Raw genomic sequence first — 19515 nt, forward strand, 5'->3', positions numbered from 1 at the left:
ATCAAAGAATTGAAATAAAGTGCAAAACACAAGAGGTAACTTGTGGTAACCATCTCTACAACTGAGTTTAACAAGTTGGGCGTTACTGCTATATTGGATAGGTAGTGCTGGGTTCTCTGAAACATCTTTCATATAAAAGTTCAAAGGGTTACCCCAGAGAAGTAGATATACAATGCTGCATATTGTTTCATTAATGGTACACTTTTATAGCTTAAATACAGTGGTCAGCAGCTAAGTTCCTGGGGCCAATTGCCATATGCGAGCAGTGCACATGAATGCCTGTACAAGGATCATACTAGCGTAATAATTACAGTAAAAACCTCCAAGAATTCTAGTGTTCAAGTGATTAAAGCATCATAATTTTTCAGAAAGGATTAATATTGTTTTTTACATCTGATAATTAAACCACCCAATGAACATTGTTTTCATTTTACCATGTTGGTTGCAAACTTGAGCAGACTGCGATAACCTTGTTTCTGGCAAAAGACATAGAAGACTCAACACAGCTATCTCTATGGTTGCTTTCATTCCTGATTCACACCATATATATATAATCATTATCTAGATGTGTTTCAACACTGTTTCCAATTGGTAACCTAAATAACTCAATTGTTTACCCTGACAAATCAGCATCTCATATCAAGATAAAACATGTTCTACGGTGATAATTTGGCTCTTCGAAATTACAACTCCAGGTTTAATTCTCATGAGCAAATATTACAAAGAAAGTAATTATTTTTCTCTCGTTGATTTATTACAGTGAATACATTTTTAGTGTGAGTAACTATCATTGAGATATTAGGTTTACGTGGGCACTTTTTATATCCAAAGTTATTATTCACTACAAAAGAGCACTGCCCTGATATTTTCTTTCTGATAGCTCAACAGACCTAAGAAAGTTTCATTGAAAATCTACCGATATAACCATGACAACAAGACATAACACAGCAAATTGGCTTCTTTGCGTAATATATAGATTTGGCTTCAAAAGCCAGGCATAAAGTGTTTTGCGAAAGCTTGTCCCAGAAAAAAGCGTTTGTTCAACCCAACTGTCCCAGTTGAATGCTCTGATGGGCAGACTCACAAAGTTCAGGAGAAGTATAAAACAAATATTACAGCTGTGCTTGATTGGCAAAGACAGACTGACATTTACTTTCAAATTTTGCAGTAAATGCTGCTAGCAAACAGTGGTTTCCCTAGAGGACCTAGATATACTCAACCTGACCCCTGACCTATGTATGACCCTCTAGGTTGGTAGTAATTCATACAACTTGTGGTTTGGGTCTACTGACTTGTATTTTGGATTGATAGGCCAACTCACCAGTTTTGACCTGACTCGTTTTGGCAGTGATTCATCCTCTATGTACAAATCTTCCCGTTTGACAGTTGTAGAAGAGCCATCCTCAAAGGTGACCTGGTACAGTGTGATGGTGTGGTAACCTCTGAACTGTGCAGAGTACACCAGCCCGTCTGGCCATCTGACCTGCACGGCACTTCCCTCAGCAGGTGGGCCGGTGCGGTCACAATCATAGTTCTGATAGAATAATGGAAGGCATGACAACACCGTTATTATCTGCATCGGTTACAAATTGACTTTGTTACTTCAAGATAAAATTCAAATTTATCCCATGAATGCCTGCACATGTAGGCAATATTTGTATCCTTGAATAAGGGAGGGTCAGGGGACATATCAATAATATGTAATGTGCTTTTGCTTTGTTTATTGAACAATCCATGATATGTATAGGAAATACAAAAAGTATTCACCGATATGCTTTTCCAGGCATTACAAGGAATTTCGAGGATACGACATGTACTGCCTCATGTGTCTTGGATGAAATAATTCTGACTTGGCAGAACTTCAACATTGTTTTCATACAGACTTACTGAGTGAGGGGTGATCTTCACTGGATGTGGCAGGAAAAAGACATGGTTAAAGAAAGAGAAAGGAAGGTGGGAAGTTTAGTGAGGGTGGACTTACTTCAATATCACAGGGGAATAGATTGTCACTGTATGATCCATCATCAAAATCTACATGGTAGTAGATCTGCTGGGTGGTGTCAGTCACGTCAGCACGGTAGTAACGACAGTTCTTATGCTTGGCAATCACTTGCTGACCCAGCTTGATCTCCGGCAGTGGTCTGTTCTGATTCTGTCCCACAAAACAAAACAAAACAAAACAAAACAAAACAACACATAATGAAACAAACATAACCATCAATTGTGATCACATAAATCCTGGACAGGTCTCATGAAATCCACAACTTTCATGACAATGGTGACAACTTTCGTGATAGTGGCCACAATTTTTATGACAATGTATGTATGAGGCAAGCTGTTGATACAGTCTATCTTCCGAAATGGTGAGTCTGTCCTGGAATGTGGACATACATATCTATACGGCTTTGTATTTTAATTTTCTTCTTGTATTGTATATTGTATTACATATCCTCAAAGCAAGGCAGATTAAAATGGTCAAGGTCATCACCAAAGCACAACAAAAGTCTGACCATTAACCACTCATTTCAAATACATCCTTCCATGATCAGTAAGAGTGGCCATATATTTTGACATGTCAAACCTTTCTATCTACTGTTGTTGTTCTAAAACGCTGGCAGTTCCAATGAATTTGAAGTGCATTAACCTCATCTGCTAATTCCCAGTAAACAGGTGACAATCATCATTATTAACGATTGAGTAAACCATGGTGGTGAAAGGGTTAAATGTTTCTTTGTAATCGCATGAAAAAATGTTGCTATAATTTTACTAACTCTTGAAAAATTACAAGAAACAGAGGAAGCTTACCTGATCTTTACTATTGTTATGTTTCCGACAGGTGACGTAGACAGAGAAGGGCCAATCAGCCGGTTCCATGGTGACCCCAGCTGATGTTGCACAGGTCACATGGAACGACATACAACACTTGCCAATAGAACACTGTATGCAGGCACCCACAGTCTTCTCTGATCTCACAATGGAATGGCAGTAAAAACACCTCTGAAAATAAAAATGAAAAAGAAAAATCCAACTGTTTATGAAATGTAAACTTTCACAAAATATTTACATACACGATGGTTTTTGGTAAGATTGGGGAAAGCAGATGAAAGACTGAATCTTGATAAATTTTCTGCTGTCTACCAACGGAAGCTAGCTCAATGAAAATTAATGGGACTCTTATTGCAGCCAAAAGCTTATCAACCTCACAAAAACCTAGAATTTATTACCTTTTCAGTGTGTTCCAGTATTACAAACAGAAATTTAACTCTTGAAAAATTCTTCTGGGGTAAATATCATTCAAGCTATCATTAACCCTTTGAGCAATTTTTCCCACCAAAATTATAGTGTGCATGATTTTACCAGTTTTGTGAATTTTCCTGTAATTTTTTTGACAATTTTGGACCAAATGAACATCAAATTTTATTTGCTTCAGATTTTTATCAAAATTTTAGCAAAAATTAGAAAAAAATTGACTGGTGTATATTTTGATATAGGTGACAAAAATTGACTCTGGCCCTCAAAGGGTTAAAGGTGATGAAATTTACTTTTTCCTATCTTGTTTCTGTATTCTTAGCAATGCTAACTGCATTCAGCACAAAACTTCAGGAAATTCTGTTCAAAGGTGATGACCATCCAGGGTGGTACATGCAGGAAGATGAGTCAGTCACCAGAAAAAAATTATTCATCAGCACAAAGACCTGTTTTATGTGTATTTTTTCCTCTGTGCCCTTTTTTCAGCCGAGCGACTACAATATTGTTTATTCCTTGTCTTCCTGTCTTTGATGAACAAACTCAAAAGCACTGTGGCCTGACAATGAGGGCTTTCAACATTTAAGTCACAAATTATTTTGCTTTGATTTGTAACTTTTGAGGTGCAATTTGTCCAATGGTCTGACAAGTGCCTCTCTTCAGGCACCATACAGACAGGTTCAACCTGTTCACCCCGACTTCCTGTTGTGTGACCTGTTCTGACCACAGGGGACAATGGGAATACTGTGCTGTAAAATGGTACTTCACGGGTAGGAGGTTGCCATGTTGATCCATATTCTATTGTAAAACTCTTCAATTGTACTTGGCTCTTCAACAAATTTGTGTTCTGTGGTCAGTGTGAACAATGACCACCGAAGCTTGGGGTAATCAGGTTGAGTTGACTCACCAATTTCATCCTAGCCGGCCTGATCTTGGTCACATCAACAGGCTCCCTCAGACCCACATTTTCGAAGGAGACGTCTGGCACAGCCACGGCACACACCATGTGCACCCATCTGCCATCTGTAGTCGGTTTCAGCGCCCCACCTCGTATGCAACAAAGACAGCAAATCTGTACAATCCAGAAACAAGAAAAATAGACATTTGGAACTATAACAACACTCAGTTTAACATGCTTGATTGCTTACCAAATGGTTTTGGTAAGCATTCTGATGGCAGACAACTTGCATTAATTCATTGTAAGCAGAGAATTACATATTCATTGCTGACTAAGAGCTTCACTATTTAGAAAATGCATTTTTAGTTTTTTAGCGGCTGAACAGGGTTTAGTTCGGACCACAGCACAAGAACAAATATGTTGCTTTATTTGTGTAAGAAGACAACTACAGACCCTGAGGTTATTTCTCATTAGCCTTGCCATTGCATTTACTCAGAGAATTCTGTCCACCACATACTTCTAAACTTCTATACAACACTACACAGACAAAAACAATAAAACTTCTTCACTACAAATGCCCACAGAAATAACAGACGGCCTCATGACAATACATAGATTGACTGTAGATGCATTACGATGGTCAGGATCATATTGTGAGTGGTTAGTTTTTGGAGAATGCCACTGTGGAGCAAGTGAGAGTGTCTACTGAGAGGAATGAGAGGGCTTGGCAAACCAATCTGGTGTTGCTCAGTGAGTCAAACAGCATATTTGTAAAGATGTGCTCGGAAGTATTCTATTCTACATTTGTTGAAATACCTAACTTTGGAAGATCAATTACCCCATCTGCCACTTCCTAAATAGGGGTTCCCAACTGATATGGCCATCAGAAATCAAAAGACCAAACAAAAATAACAAAGATTTTGTGCTCATTTGACTGCTCTGTAAATTCATGAACTCTGTGTACTCACACTGTCCAAGGCGCCACTTGCACATCTTCTACACTGCCATTCCCCTGTACTCTGATTGGTTGCTTCAAATTCACCATAGCAACCTGAAATTAAATAGAAAGGTGGGATTTCAGATAACTGGAAATTCTATAAACTTGGAAGCTGCTGTACATATTTTCTCAAGATCTATAATTAGTATAAGGACAGTATATTACACAAAATAGACTGAAACTGCTGTTAGTCTAAACAGACTAATTTGACATTAGCATCATATGGCACCTGTGTAGTCCAGTATACATATATTGACTGGCCATAAGGGTAACAGCATATGTCTGTCGCCTGAGGGCCTAAAAATTCACCCTAAAACAGTCTGTTTCATGTTAGGGTGACTGTCAGGCCCAATGAAAAAACAAGCATGTGCTATTACCCTCATGGCCAGTCAATATTTGTTTTGTAACACACCTCATCTGATTTTCTTGCCAAAATATTGAGAAGTTCCTCAGCTATTATCACTCTTCTCATTTGCAGACGACACCGCCATCTTCTTTGCGCATTTTAAAATGTGTGCATATGTTGGTGGCACTCCAAACTTCCCAAGTCAGCAGTTTTTCTGAACTATTGACTAGTTCGCAGTTTTGGAAACTGTTAACCCGTAACATACCCTTTGCATGTCTCAGCTCAAAAATGATGATGAGGTGTGTTACAATATCATATGTACTACATGCATTATGAACTTTACATGTGATGAAAAATATTACAATACTGAATGAAATACAGGTATAACTGCATGAGCAATACAAGTACAACATGGACATGTAATATATTTATTGCTGCACCAAGGTATGTAATGCAAGTATGGTGAACACATGAAAAGAGAGTTATGATGTATGTAATAAAGATATTATAACATGATACACGCACTAACGCACACATGCACAAACAAGAGACTAAAGGTGTGACATGCATGTAAAATTTGTGATATGGATATTATAGAATAATCTGCAATGGGTGACAGACAGTCCTGTCCATGATCTGGTTCAGGGAGGTTCAGTGACATTGGATCACATATTAACAATAATCAGAAGATTTTTTACGCAGTTGTAGAATTCCTCATAACTCTGAGAATCTGTGGTCACTACAAATTCCCCATGTGATTGGTGAAAATTGAGACCCTGAGGGGTTTATTGTTGGCGATGCATTATATTCTGTGACTTGAAGAGCGCCTAGGACACTGACCTGCAGATGTGCAGGAAACACTATTATGTCTGGTCAAAATGACCACACAATGGGTCTTTTAGATCACAAGACTGAGCAAAAACATAAGGAAATGAGTTTAAAGAAAAAATCCGGATTCTGAGTAATGCCCTGAAAACAACTTCTTTCACCTGATTGCATGGTTGCCAGACTGCAGTCACACAAAGTCTAACTGACACCATTTGCTTGATTACGTTTCAAACCAAAGTATGGAACAACCCTGTTGTTCTGTATGGCAAAATTGGTGCTTTACACTGGAAATGGGGTGGGAAAGGGTTAATTTACAAACTGAACTCACTTGCATGGACAGCAACTTTACATGAAGCACACTGCAACACCACGCTCCTTCCCTCCCTGTCTATCAAATCATTAGTGTTGACCGGCATTGATTCGGTGTTCTCTGGGTTAGAGGCGTAGCACATCTCTGGTATACACACCACTGTCCTGTCCTCATCAGATGAGCCATTTTCACTGCTGTTCCTCATGGACAGGTTCCTCGACGGAGACAGCTGCATTATGCGGGTTTGCAGGTCGGTATCTTCTGGTTGGGTATTCGTATCCCACTGTGGAGAAATTAATGAATAGGGGTGTTATCACGACCAGAATGAAAAACAATAGAAAACCTTTTCACTGGCAAACTATGGTTGTGTCTCCTCTTGGTTTCAAATGGTATGATTGGACCATTAAAGTGGAAAATGGGGGAGGATGGTGAAAGTGTTGATTGCATCACAGTGTTGGCTATTCGATGTAGAATTCAGAATCAATCTTATCACCAATATTATTTACATAATGTGCTAGGTTTTGGGTCACTTATTCCGGAAAAGCCATTTTCGTGGCATAAACACATGTACAGACACAGACACATACACACACACCCATCCACGCACAAAAACTCAAACATGGATTTGTTTCCTCCACTGGTCTGTCTATTATCAGATAGGAAGTGAAAAACTCTTGTACAGGATCTTGAGCTATCACGCTGTGAAACAATTCTTCACTTTGTAATGAAAACAGTGTAGCAGAGTTCATATCTTTTTAATGTTTTCATGATATAAATGGTTGTGTAAACACAATAAACACTGCATTTTTTGGGACAAAAGTGTGAGGTCATAGTAAATCTGTTTCAGAAGTGTACTCAGTGAATCCTCATAAAATGCACACATCTGGATCCATTGTTCACTGTACAGAGAAATGGGTCCATAAAACTTTGTTCAAGCAAACACTATGTTTTGAACTTTGGTTAGCTTTAGAATAAGAGAAGAAATTCACATCCAGTTATCAATGTTACTACTTCATAAACATCACTTTATTAACCCCTAACATGCCGCTCTTTGGTTCATCCACATGTCTTACACCATGCATAGCTGGACATGTCAATTTTAGAATGGGGCGAAACAGGACAGGGATGCAACGGTCAAATTGGAGGGGTGAAGGTTTGAACCAGAGTGAACTCACCTGTATGGGCTGAAAAAGCTGGCAAACAGAACATTTGGGCCCATACTGTGCAGCTGTGGAATTGAATGTTTTTTCTGCTTCAAAATCGAACGGCTGGTTAATCCAAAGTCCCTGGAATGGCTTGGCCCATGTATCTGATTGATCTTCAGTCCCTGATGTCATATCTGAAAATTGGGGATAAGAAGATTGTGGAATGAAATGTAAAGGGGTTGGGGGGAGGGGGGGAATGGGTTCTGTGCTTTTAATGAAATATGCTATGCCACACATAAGTGAGATAATTTCTTTGCAGTCCAGGAATCTCATACTTCCTATCACTGATGCTACATGTTGAATAGGTGAAACACTGAATTTGAATGGCTCACGGTACAAACAAAATCATGTGCAGAAACATGCATAGGTATTCCTGTACACATGTTTAAGAATATTTTTGTTTGTACTACTATAAGTTATGACTTCTACAATGTCCATTTTCAAGATAACACTGCAGTAAGTACAACATTTTATTCCAGAGAAGGCCTATTGCCCATGATAAAGTGTAAATGAAATAGTAAAGCTGAAAGCTAAATTCAAAATGATGTCGATTTGAGGAGAGTTGACGCTGCAGTATTATGTTGGCCCAAACACTACAGGGTCACAGCAAGGCAATTAAATGAAAAGCCACAGGTGTGAGCAAATCTATATTCATGTTGGTGTTTCGGTTTCAAGGTGAATATTATGGTCTGCCAAGCCAAGTCAGGTAGTTCTGTAATACTTTATTCTGAGGTTGAACTTCAACTCATTGGTTCACTAGACAAGTAACAGTGAAAAGTGGACCAGTCAATACCAAAAAAGAAATCAGGGCTCTGGACAAGCTCAACGTAAGTTAGTTGCTCATTAGATTCAACATAAAGTATCCTGAAATCAAAGATGCATACACTATGTATGCACAAGTAGAGACAGCCATGGTAGGAAAAGGGTTAAAACATATTGCAGGATTACACAGAATGAGGTATCCTATACAAGGATGCTGACCGAACCTACCTTCTTCACTTGTCATTTCTTGCTTGGCAACCGGTAATGGTGATTTGGGTGGTTTGGTGATGGGGTGTCTTCTGAAAGGCATACCTTTCCCTGTGGATTTTGAGAGGTCACTGCCATCTGACCTGCCTGCTAGCTCATCTGCATCTGTGCTATCATCTTTAATTACAAAAAAATCCCTGATAAATGCAAGACTCCGCTGTTATAATTACTCAACTAAAGAGAGTAATGGGTCGAGTTTATGAAGAACATGGGACTCTTACACCTTATAACTTGTTATGTATGTGTGGATGAGGGACATGCAGATGAGGGAGATGAGGGACATGAGGGACATGTGGTGACCGAGGGATATGTGGCTGACGGTTATGCATATGAGGGATATGTGGATGAGGGTTATGCAGATGAGGGTTAAGTGGAGATGAGGGTTATGCAGATGAGGGATATGTGGAAGAGGGACATGAAGATGAGGGATATGTGAATGAAGGTTATGCCGATGAGTATCAATACCGATATGTAGAAGAGGGATTTATTCGACAACTGCAAAACAGCATGATTTTGTGAGAAAATGAAATAACTGAAAGGCTTAATCATTCTTTCTGCATAAGAAGTACTGTGAAAGAAATACAGTGCTCACAAATTTGACCGTTGCACATGCAAAGACACAAACGCCTTTGTAAATTGCCTTTACAACGACAAAATTTTATTTTCACTACGTGTCACTATACCCAAATATAGTTTTACCTGCTATATGCATGCTTGCATTGTATTCACCCATATCTTCCTTTTTCCTCTTCTTTCGCCTCTTTTTCCTCTCTGGTTCGGTGTCATTGCTGCTTCCCCATCCTTCCCGCCCACTGCTGCTGCTGTCCATTCTCCTCTTCTTGGGCTTGGAATGACCTTTGACCTTCAGCCTTTCAACTCTCGGCGGAGGGAGCTCTGGTTCTGTCATGACTATGGTCAGGTGAGGCGGTTCCTCCAGATCATCAAAGTTCTCTGGTATGAATTCGTCTTCATGTCCGACATTTGGCATCGATTCTGCCTCCTCTTGCAGGTCATCCATTAACTTTTCCTTTTTCTTTTTCTTTTTCTTGTCTTTATCTTTCTTCTTCTTCCTGTGTAATTTTTCTGTCTCATCATCCATATCTGATGAGTCTTTCCTCTTCATCTTCTTCTTTTTCTTTTTCTGTCTGTGCTCCTCTTCCGCTACCTCTGGAGGGTATTTGTCCAGCATTGGAATTTCCTCCTGTTCCGAATGGATGGGCAAAGGCTCTTCCTGGGTGTATTTGTCAATTTCAGGGGGTGTGTCGTAGTTTTTCTCAGCGTGTTCAACCTTTGGTTGTTTAGATTCATCAAACAGCAGCATTTTAATCGGGGTTGCTTTGAGAAGAAACTTGGCTTTACCTTTGGGCTGCTTGGGTGGTCTGCCCCGTTTGCCGGGTACCTTTGGCTTTTTCTCGGCTTTCTTTGGTGAGTACATTGATCTGCCATGTCCTGATTGTGGTCGTTTTGCGGGTGAGACTGACTGTTTTCTTTTGTAACTGTCTGGTGAACTGCAACTGGAAATAAAGACAACATTTATCATGACATGCGTACTTGAGCTTACTTTGTTCAATCACATTATTACAGTGATACAGTATCTCTGTACTGTGTTAAACTGCATGATAGGACCTATGCCGAAAGGTCTACCTTGAAATAATCACCTCCATGTTAGCCTTCAAATCTATCTCATGCTCATAACCTAGGCATTTGAGCCTATTCCTCATTTAATATTGACCTTTGACCCTGTCTGCAGAATGACATTGACAGAGTACATTGACCTTTGATCCCGTGTGCAGGACAGAATACAATCTGGTACATCAGCTGCACGCTCTTGGCTTTAAGTGACATGTCATTTTATATCACCTATGAAAAGCTTTAAAAAGTAATCATGAATACAGCAGTTTTCACATTCCATACAGACGTCAATGTGATCTGCCATAAAGCATCTATGTTGGCAAAACCACTGGAATGACCAAAAATGAGTAAACACATGATTACAGGTTAATTATAATTAAAAATTAGATCTTTGTTACTTTTCAATTACATTTTCTCTTGTATCCATCGCTATGCAATTCATATCCTCTGTTTGGTGATAATATGTGTACCTTGTCTTGCCATGGACAGAACACAAGTAAATATTTTAATACTTTCAGCTAATCATGCACAATATCTATAAATTTTTTTAATTCAAAGCATATGAATAAATGTCTGGAATAAAAGAGTTCACAGGCAGGCAGTGTTTTCATTAGAATTGTTTAAAATACTTACGTTTGCTCTGCTGCTTGCATAGCTGCCAGTCTCTTTGGTTTTTCTGGGACATGGTTGAGGCAATCTTCAAGGCTCTTGATGTCTTTGCCTCCTTTCCAAGCCTCGTAGTGCTGAGGTTGAAACTCTTTCACGAATATGTCCATGCCAATCTTGACATTGTCCCGCCGACACTGACATAGCGTCTGTGGAGAGGAACAACATTTGACCTCAATCAAATGACAACTTCATCAACAAGAGAGAAACTACAGCATTATTGAAGTTCATTTCTGAAGAAACTATAACGTATATGACCATTTATTAACATGTTGAAGCACACTGCAAACTACTTGTATCTCTTCCGATGTGCCCTTTTTTAGAATTTTACATGGGGAAATTCTAAGGTGACACAAACATATCTACCCATGATGGCTATTCAAAAACTTTGCTACTTATACCATTTGTGTGTATGTTGTCTGTGTACAAATACCATTGACCCTTATCCTGTCAGGTCTATCTGTTCCCCATCTCATTAACTAGAAATTAAAAAAAAATTGTTATCAAAGAGTTTTTTTGTGGTAACTTTGACATGTGCATGGTCTAAGATTGACTTTATAACCCCTCTACAGTTGATTTCTTGAATTATGAGTGGATTCATGAATTCATATTTGCATTCACTCTCACAAAAGCTATGTCTTGATCTTGTTCGCTACCTAGCTTTACCACAATGCCATTGTTTTGATGGAGTTTGATTGCACCCACATACAGAATGATGGGGTTGATAGGGTTGATAAAAGTGTGCCAGATACATTCTCAACATCAGCCATACCATACAGACACAATGATGTGGGAATACGAGGGATAAGTTTTTCCCCCTTTTACAGAAAAGTTGCAGCGTTTAACACGCTCATTCCATTGCAAAGAAGTAAAAAGTACTAAGTTTCAGTTTTGACTGAGCATTCAAGCTTATCGATTATGGAAAAGCTTTCACTTCAACAGAAGTATGGTACATTTACCAGCATGCTAGATTAGGTCTATTTTCTAAGTCACAAAATAAATGGCAGATGATTCCTCATCTTAGATTTAATGTTTTTTTACAAACATATTGTCAAGGATGGCTGACCATTTTTTGAGTTAATGCATTACCACTTCCGCACGCCTGAATCAGTGTGAGTGCAATATTACTGATGTGTAAAAGCGTAGTGTTTCGTTATTGCGACAGGTTAATTCATTAAATGTCTCCAATCGAGCAGAAAGAAAAACAAGTCATCTGAAGTAATATGTCATATAATGTATGTGTGTCAATTGACACAATGTGCGTCAGAAGTCCCAATTTTCAAACTGCTTGAACACACAAACTACCCCCCTGGTTGGTCACTACCCCTAGGCACCTCTCTTTGTCTTATTCACTGCCCTGCCACAATGCTATCACAGTTGACTTCATTTATTCATCTCATAAAGTTTTTGTTAGAGCACATGCCGCCAATTTCCAACAATACCATCTCTCAACTTTGAACCAGATTCAACGCCTTGTCAGACACGACTTAAAATTCTGAGGAGTATGAAATGAAGTCTGCTTGCTCAACTAAAATTGGCGATTTTAGCGTCATTATAAGGACTGCGATCAAAATTAATTTGGTTTAATTTCAAAGATCAGATGGCCCTCAAACAAACAGAAGCCAATGCTACATATCTTTGTACTGTAGAGTCTGGGTATGTGTGTTAAACAAGTGCTGTAGGGCTAGAGTTGGATTTTGTAACAATTAACTCTAAAATATACAATATACTCTACATAATACAACTTGCGCTAAATTATACAACTTGAAACAGCTTCTGAATATACAGACAACCTTGGACTTTATCATGCTTATTTTATGGAAGTCTTTTACTTTTTAAGTTGATATATTCCTGTTGTGTCCTGCAACCTAATATTGACAGTAGTGTTTTTGGAGAATCTTTACACTTTTCAGTGAAATAACATTGTGAAGGAAGTATTCACTAGTTTCAACATTCACCTCTTTAATGAGGTATAGCTGTTATCTCTCTGAGAGACGTTTCACTGACTTCAGTGTCTCTACCAGGTGGCACGTAACACTGTTTTGGAATAAACACCTACATGAAAACTACAGCTGCTGCTTGCTGTCTGTTCCTGAGTTACTGAAGAAGAGGACTCGCCAGCATACGTCATGAATCCTTGTTTACAGATAACATTTCATAGGTGTAATCGTGAGAGCTTGTTATGAGATTAAACACTGCCTTGAGGAATGATTTGTAGAGATTACCGGTGTGTGAGGCGGAGTGTCTGTGGACGTTGTCTCCTTGTGAGGTTTGTCCAGTGGAGGCTTGGTAAAAGAGGAGTGACTGTTCAGTGATTGTCTGAGATGGAATATCATGGCATTAGCCGAGACATGATTACATTGTGATGTGTGTGAAATATTAGTGGGGGACAATGTGTGTGTGCAGTATTCCTATGGGTAGTGCGACTTTGTGGCATGGAGCATGCTGGGAGCAAGTGTACTTGTGTGTGCTGGGGAAACAGTGTGGGAGGCATAGTGTATGAGGGGATATCAAAATACTACAGTTAACTTTAGTGTGTATTTGTACCTTGCACATGTACTATGTGTATGTGTGAGCTTTTGGACACATCAATGCTGAGTGTATGTCTGCCTGTGTGTGTGCTTTCAAAGTTTAAGTATTTGATTGCCAATTTGTTGACTTGAGCACTTCTATAGCCTGTTTTCATTTCTTCAACAATCTTTACTTGTCACCTCATTCCCTTCCTACGGCTCTGTCTTCCCTATTCAGACCAAGGTTGATCTTAATTCCGCCATCCATCAAAATCTGATCTACCCTTTGTTACTATGGCAGTCACTAACAATGTAACCATGGAGCTGTGACTGACAAGATTCGGCATCAATGTACCAGTGACAACAGGTGAGTGGAGTGACCAAATCTGACATGTGGAATTTCAACCACAGCAGGGAAAAACAAAACAGGATAAGATTAAAGTCTTGGCTAAACGTAAATCTCAGACATTGGCACACAGTCAGGTATACAGAATTTTCACCACTGTCAATCATTTTGTAAAAAAACACCATCTGATAAATGATTCCAAAAACCCTAACAAAACAACCTGGAAACTACTTCTCGTCACTGTGTCTTAAGATTCACAACAACACAAACATCAATGGGTATGAGTGTGTGTGTGTGGCCTTGCCTCCTAAGTGGTGTTATGTGAACCTATTGGCGTAATCATATTGGAAAATCATAGCTGGTATTTGTGGCTTAGCAGTGAATGTATGTCTGGAATATGCAATCTGCTGTTTGTTCCTCCAACCCATGCTAATCTATGAAAGGAACAAACAGAGGCTGGAATGTCCAAGTCTAGATCAGATTCCATCCCTACACCTGATAACTTGCATGACTTTCCTATTATCCTGCCCAAAAGACTTAGAACTTGGTAAAGTAGCCTCTTTGGGATACATGGTTACACCGGGGTATGTCCAAATCTGCACAGTGTGTGTGTAACCTCCTTTAGTTCCTATACACCATGTCTTTTTGTTGGAATTCACCTGCCAAATTCTCTGGACATCTCCATGGTTGCAAAAACCTATGTGACGACAGTTTCACCATGCGTCATGTATTTGTTTCCTGAACTGTGGGTCTGTTTATCATAACTGTTTTAACAATACACAATACACTGACAAATACAGCACATTGGTGAAAAACACTGCATTGGCTGATATGTATTGGAATCATTTGTGTCAATAATCTAAATTTCCTTTTTTCAAAGTGAACAAATTTCTTATTTACTCTATTAATTTGCAGTTATGTGTTTGGGTGTCCCTCTCCATCACCTGTATGGTGATGGAATAGGACTGTTCAGAAACAAATGCTAGGCTCTTTCCAAGTCATTCTTTTGACCCTCTAACCTTCAGTCTTTGGTACATCCCTACTTTGTTTTCAACAGGGTGGGTGGACCTATATACATGTATACAGGGGTGAAAGCGCTGAACACAAAGTAAACAACCATCATAGATTATCAATCCACCCACTTCACCAGTATCAAGCAAACTAAGATTATACTGAGGAAAGTAAGAGAACACTCAATATTGCCAAGGTGAGCAATAGCGTTCACTGGTCCACTGAAACTTGTATGCTTGGTCAGAGACTCAAAAGTTAGTCATGATAACTCTGTCACTGACCCTTCTGATATGGGATAGGAGTTTGCCACTTGAGATCATCAATACGCAGCATTATACAGCTTCCTTCCTTTGGTTGTACTCTACTTGTTGTGAGTACCACTGCTATTTACTCGCCTCTTTCACAACAAATTTTCGCTCCTGGGGACATGCTAAGTTGACATGTTTTGTGCGCTACCTTTACTGGAGTGATACTTCAAGCTAAACTATCATGCAGGGGTTTTTTGTTCCCTTTTCATATCGCTGTCAGATGCTCAGCAAAGAAAACTCAATTTATCATGGGATGCAAAGAGGGGACAGGGGCGAGCAGACTGCGAGTAACATCAAAAATTCTTCAAGACTATTTCAAGCTTGAATGAGGAAAGACAATACTGTTTACAACATACAAGAACAAATTTTCATAAAGACCTTTTTTAAAGATTAAAGCTGATTTGAGCGGCTTCCAGGCTGTCAAGAGGGTATTGTTCTATTGCCATGTTTGTTTTCGTATTTTGAGCCAAATGTAGCTAAACCACACCACACACACAACTAGCATGGATTACAAGGTTTCCTGTAATAATTAGATTGTCCTTCCTTTTCTGTCAGAGTACACCTAGGTAAACATCCTGGTTCAAAACACAAAGTTTTCAGGAATAATTCCTCAAATTCAAGAGGAGGGGTTGACATTCTAACATTGGTATCGACAACAACGTATCCCCATGCCAACAACTTTTGTCACAATATTGTGATTCAATTGGTGAATTGATAAATAGTGCAGCGTGGGAACATACTGATGCTTCAAAACTTCTACAATGCTAGTCAATGATACTTCCACCAGAAGTGGCAAAGTTATGAGTATTTGTTTCACAACTTAATCCCTTGGACGTATTCCAGAGTGCTTCAAAACTACTTCAAATTGTTGATATCGCTTTTCACTTGTCCTATTCCGGCGTCCGCACAGTTCAAACTCTACTACTTTGTCCACTTATTCTAAGTTACATAAGGTAATGGCCTCCCTCTTGTCTGCTTGAGATCTACTCTCACAGTACAGCCATCAACCTGTGACATCTTGTTTTATCTTGAATTTTAATCCAACTTTTCAGGCAAGCAGTTTATAAAACCTCTACATACACAAATGCTCACAATGGAGTAAGACTAGCTCATTTAAATTCACTTGGCTGTGAATATTACTCTGGCAATAATTCAAACTGGGCTCAAAGAAATGCAAAAAAAAAATAACGTAAAATGATTCAACAGGTTGCTGTTCCTTGTGTTTCTGCGGCTTTCCTGTTGCCGGCGCCTTTCCCTTGTCAAATAGTCTGGAGCAGAGATAGGAAATGGATCTTGTCAAACAGTACAGAGTACAGAGGGTCCCTGGGGTCATGACACACTCTACCACCTAGCAGCACTCACTGTCATGACCCCCTGCTATTCCACTATTGTTTGGGTGGGCTATACCTGCCCTGCATGCGTAAACACGGCAAGATATCTATTTACCCCTGTCAGAGGCATTAAGGGCTGAAGAAGTCAAAACACTTTTTCCATAGCCGGGTTTTTATTTTACGTAATTGAGATTTGATAAATCCGCAGGTCTCTGTTGTTGGAAGGTAAATCCTTGGCATTGTCGAAGGCTAATGAAGCAAAGCAACATACTCTGGTACAATTATTTGGCTGGTGGTATACTCGAGTCCATACCACACACACACAAATTCAGATACACAAGCACTATTTCATGGGCCTTTCCTTTCAAATCTTTTCAACCCCCGGTACCTCCTATCACCAGGCACACAATTTAACTGGTCACACAAAGGTGGGAAGCAGGCTAGAATGAATTGCACTGGGCCAGAGAGAACAATAACCTAGAGCCGAGTGATTAATGATCAAATAGATGGGCGTAGAACACGAGGCACTGCCATGCTGCGCCGCCATACTCTTCCTGAACATTGAAGGAATAAGTTTGTAAATATATCTGGTATGTGCTGAGGGGCTATATACACTTGCAAATAAAAATGTTTAGTTTAAGCTACCACTTGACAATGATTAGTCAAGTTGACATTGCATAAACAACATTGAAATTGACACACTGTACCTGAAATTTATGGCTAGAACCTGCCTCTCAACTGACAAGTTCTTTTACATTGTCCAGGCTTTAAAATCGACAACAATATCTATCACACAACTGTACGACTAGGTTTATGTATGGCTTCATATTTTAATTTGACTTCCATGGCAACGAAAAAGGAAAATATTTTTGTCTGGCACATAAAAATCTTTTTATGGTATGTCAAAGAAAAAGAGTTCAAATTCCACAGTAAGTGTTAAGAATGTGTAAAAATGTTGAGGGATACACTGCTAGAAATACATAAAATACTCACATACTCACATCTATGTTTTCAAAGAACGAGCTAATGATTTATGGAGTACTTTATTGGGCAACCCTTTCAGACCTGAAAACCTATAATTATGGGTGCAAATAATGGGGATTTCGGAATGCTACCTATGAGCTGACCTAAACGGGGAGGAAAACCCCAGAAACCATTAAAGTGTGGAACGTTTCAAATCATGACTGCCACTGATCTGTAACACTTGGGCAGCTTTTACTACAGCTACACCGAACTGAGAGATGTGTTCAACTTTCATTGAAACATATGAATAACTCCACAGATGGCAGCCTCAAACTTACAGACTATTATCAGGGCAAAATTTTCTGTTTATTGTTTCATTTTTCACAAACAAAAGACCATAAAGCCAGATTTTTACATCCTGGTATTAACATTGGCGAGCAAATGGATTTCTTTAAACAGGGAACACTAAATAGATGGTTTCAAACAGGGAACACTCTCTTCTTCCATTGTGACCTGCAGGATGACACCTGGGTGCAAATAAAGGTCATTTCAGACAATTTCCCACCACACTTCCAGATCACATGGAAACGCACAACAAAGGATAACTATAGCCTGTGTTAATTGCTATCCTGATACCAAAGGAATCTAGACTGACATTGAAAAGGGAAAAAATCCCAAGGCATTAGAGGAGCAGCACATGCCACCTGTTGATTCAAGCATGTCCTCTTTAACCCCTGACCTCATAATTTTTGGCATGTGGAAGATTTAATTGTTTTGAGAGTGGGTCTATTAATTCCACATTCCACTTTAAGGTTAGAAGGGGACTCAGTTTTGTTTAAATGTTTGTTTTATTGCAAACCTTGGCTGCACGTCATCGGCATAATAACAAACTTTGGTTTCCATGGAACCATGTTTATGGTATTCACAGTTGTACGTCTTTGGAGAACTTTATAAAGAGCAGAAGTGGCCCTAAATGTGTCTGAAAATGCCTGAATGCTGAAAACGATTGTTTGGGGCATGAGTGTCTGTGTATATGCAGGAAGAGAGTTTGTACAAGGTGGAAGATGAAACCGTGTGTGATGGAATTCAGTGTACAACCCTTCACTGCATTCAGCGTTCTTTGAAGCTTGCATGTAACAGAAGAATAGGCAGGCGGAATGTGTGCAGAGTTGGGGGCAGAATACCAACATGAAATAACAGGGGGCTGCCTCCGACAATGGCGCATACAACAACAGGCTAGGAACAACAAGCCCAACCTGCTAACCATCTCATGGAGCAGTGCAAAATGAGAGGTATTTGTTTGAACAGACCAGACTTGTGTCAATGTTTGGTTAACTGCACACCTATGGCGGCTGACCGTGGTGAAGCTGTAATAAGTGACCATTCAGCTGTGCCCAATACCATTTCAAACGATACACATTTCAGAATCTGACCGATCTCATACAGGAACGCTCTGAAGGAGCAGACTTCCTGTTCTTTCTCCATTAGGACCGCTGTTTTCAATAAATAAAATTGCCCCCATTGCAGAATTTACATACCAGTCACATCACTGACAAACCATCTGAACAGACAACAAATGAATAAATAAGAGATAATATACATAACATTTCTCTGACCGATTCACAAATGACGGACAATTTTTTGACTAAAATTTCTACAAGTGACTTCCAACTGAAATTATCTTATCTGAAAAGAGTGATCACTTAAAAATTATAAAAACTATACTCTGCAATTTTAGTCTGTCCATAATCTCTGTTGGAAATATGCCATTTAATTTCCAGCCACACTTCCAGTGTCAGCAAAAAAGCCATTCAAGTGCCAGTCAAATTAAATGATTTGAAAGCAATTTACAGTCAGCAAATTAGCCACTTGAAATCTACCTGGCAGTA

General features: G+C 39.3%; 1 protein-coding gene across 1 annotated transcript in view; it reads right to left on the reverse strand.

The window, feature by feature from the left end:
• Positions 1-19515, reverse strand: part of LOC139138550 (lysine-specific demethylase 4A-like) — a 57048-nt gene that overhangs the window by 2740 nt on the left and 34793 nt on the right. The window contains exons 8-17 of the mRNA XM_070706970.1: positions 11125-11306; positions 9559-10373; positions 8821-8976; positions 7801-7964; positions 6644-6908; positions 5113-5195; positions 4154-4318; positions 2806-2997; positions 1982-2152; positions 1322-1534 (exon numbers count right to left, since the gene is read on the reverse strand). Coding sequence (XP_070563071.1) covers positions 1322-1534; positions 1982-2152; positions 2806-2997; positions 4154-4318; positions 5113-5195; positions 6644-6908; positions 7801-7964; positions 8821-8976; positions 9559-10373; positions 11125-11306 — 2406 coding nt within the window. The remainder of the gene's footprint in view (positions 1-1321; positions 1535-1981; positions 2153-2805; positions 2998-4153; positions 4319-5112; positions 5196-6643; positions 6909-7800; positions 7965-8820; positions 8977-9558; positions 10374-11124; positions 11307-19515) is intronic.

This window comes from Ptychodera flava, chromosome 8 (genome assembly GCF_041260155.1).
Source record: "Ptychodera flava strain L36383 chromosome 8, AS_Pfla_20210202, whole genome shotgun sequence".
Lineage (NCBI taxonomy): Eukaryota > Metazoa > Hemichordata > Enteropneusta > Ptychoderidae > Ptychodera > Ptychodera flava.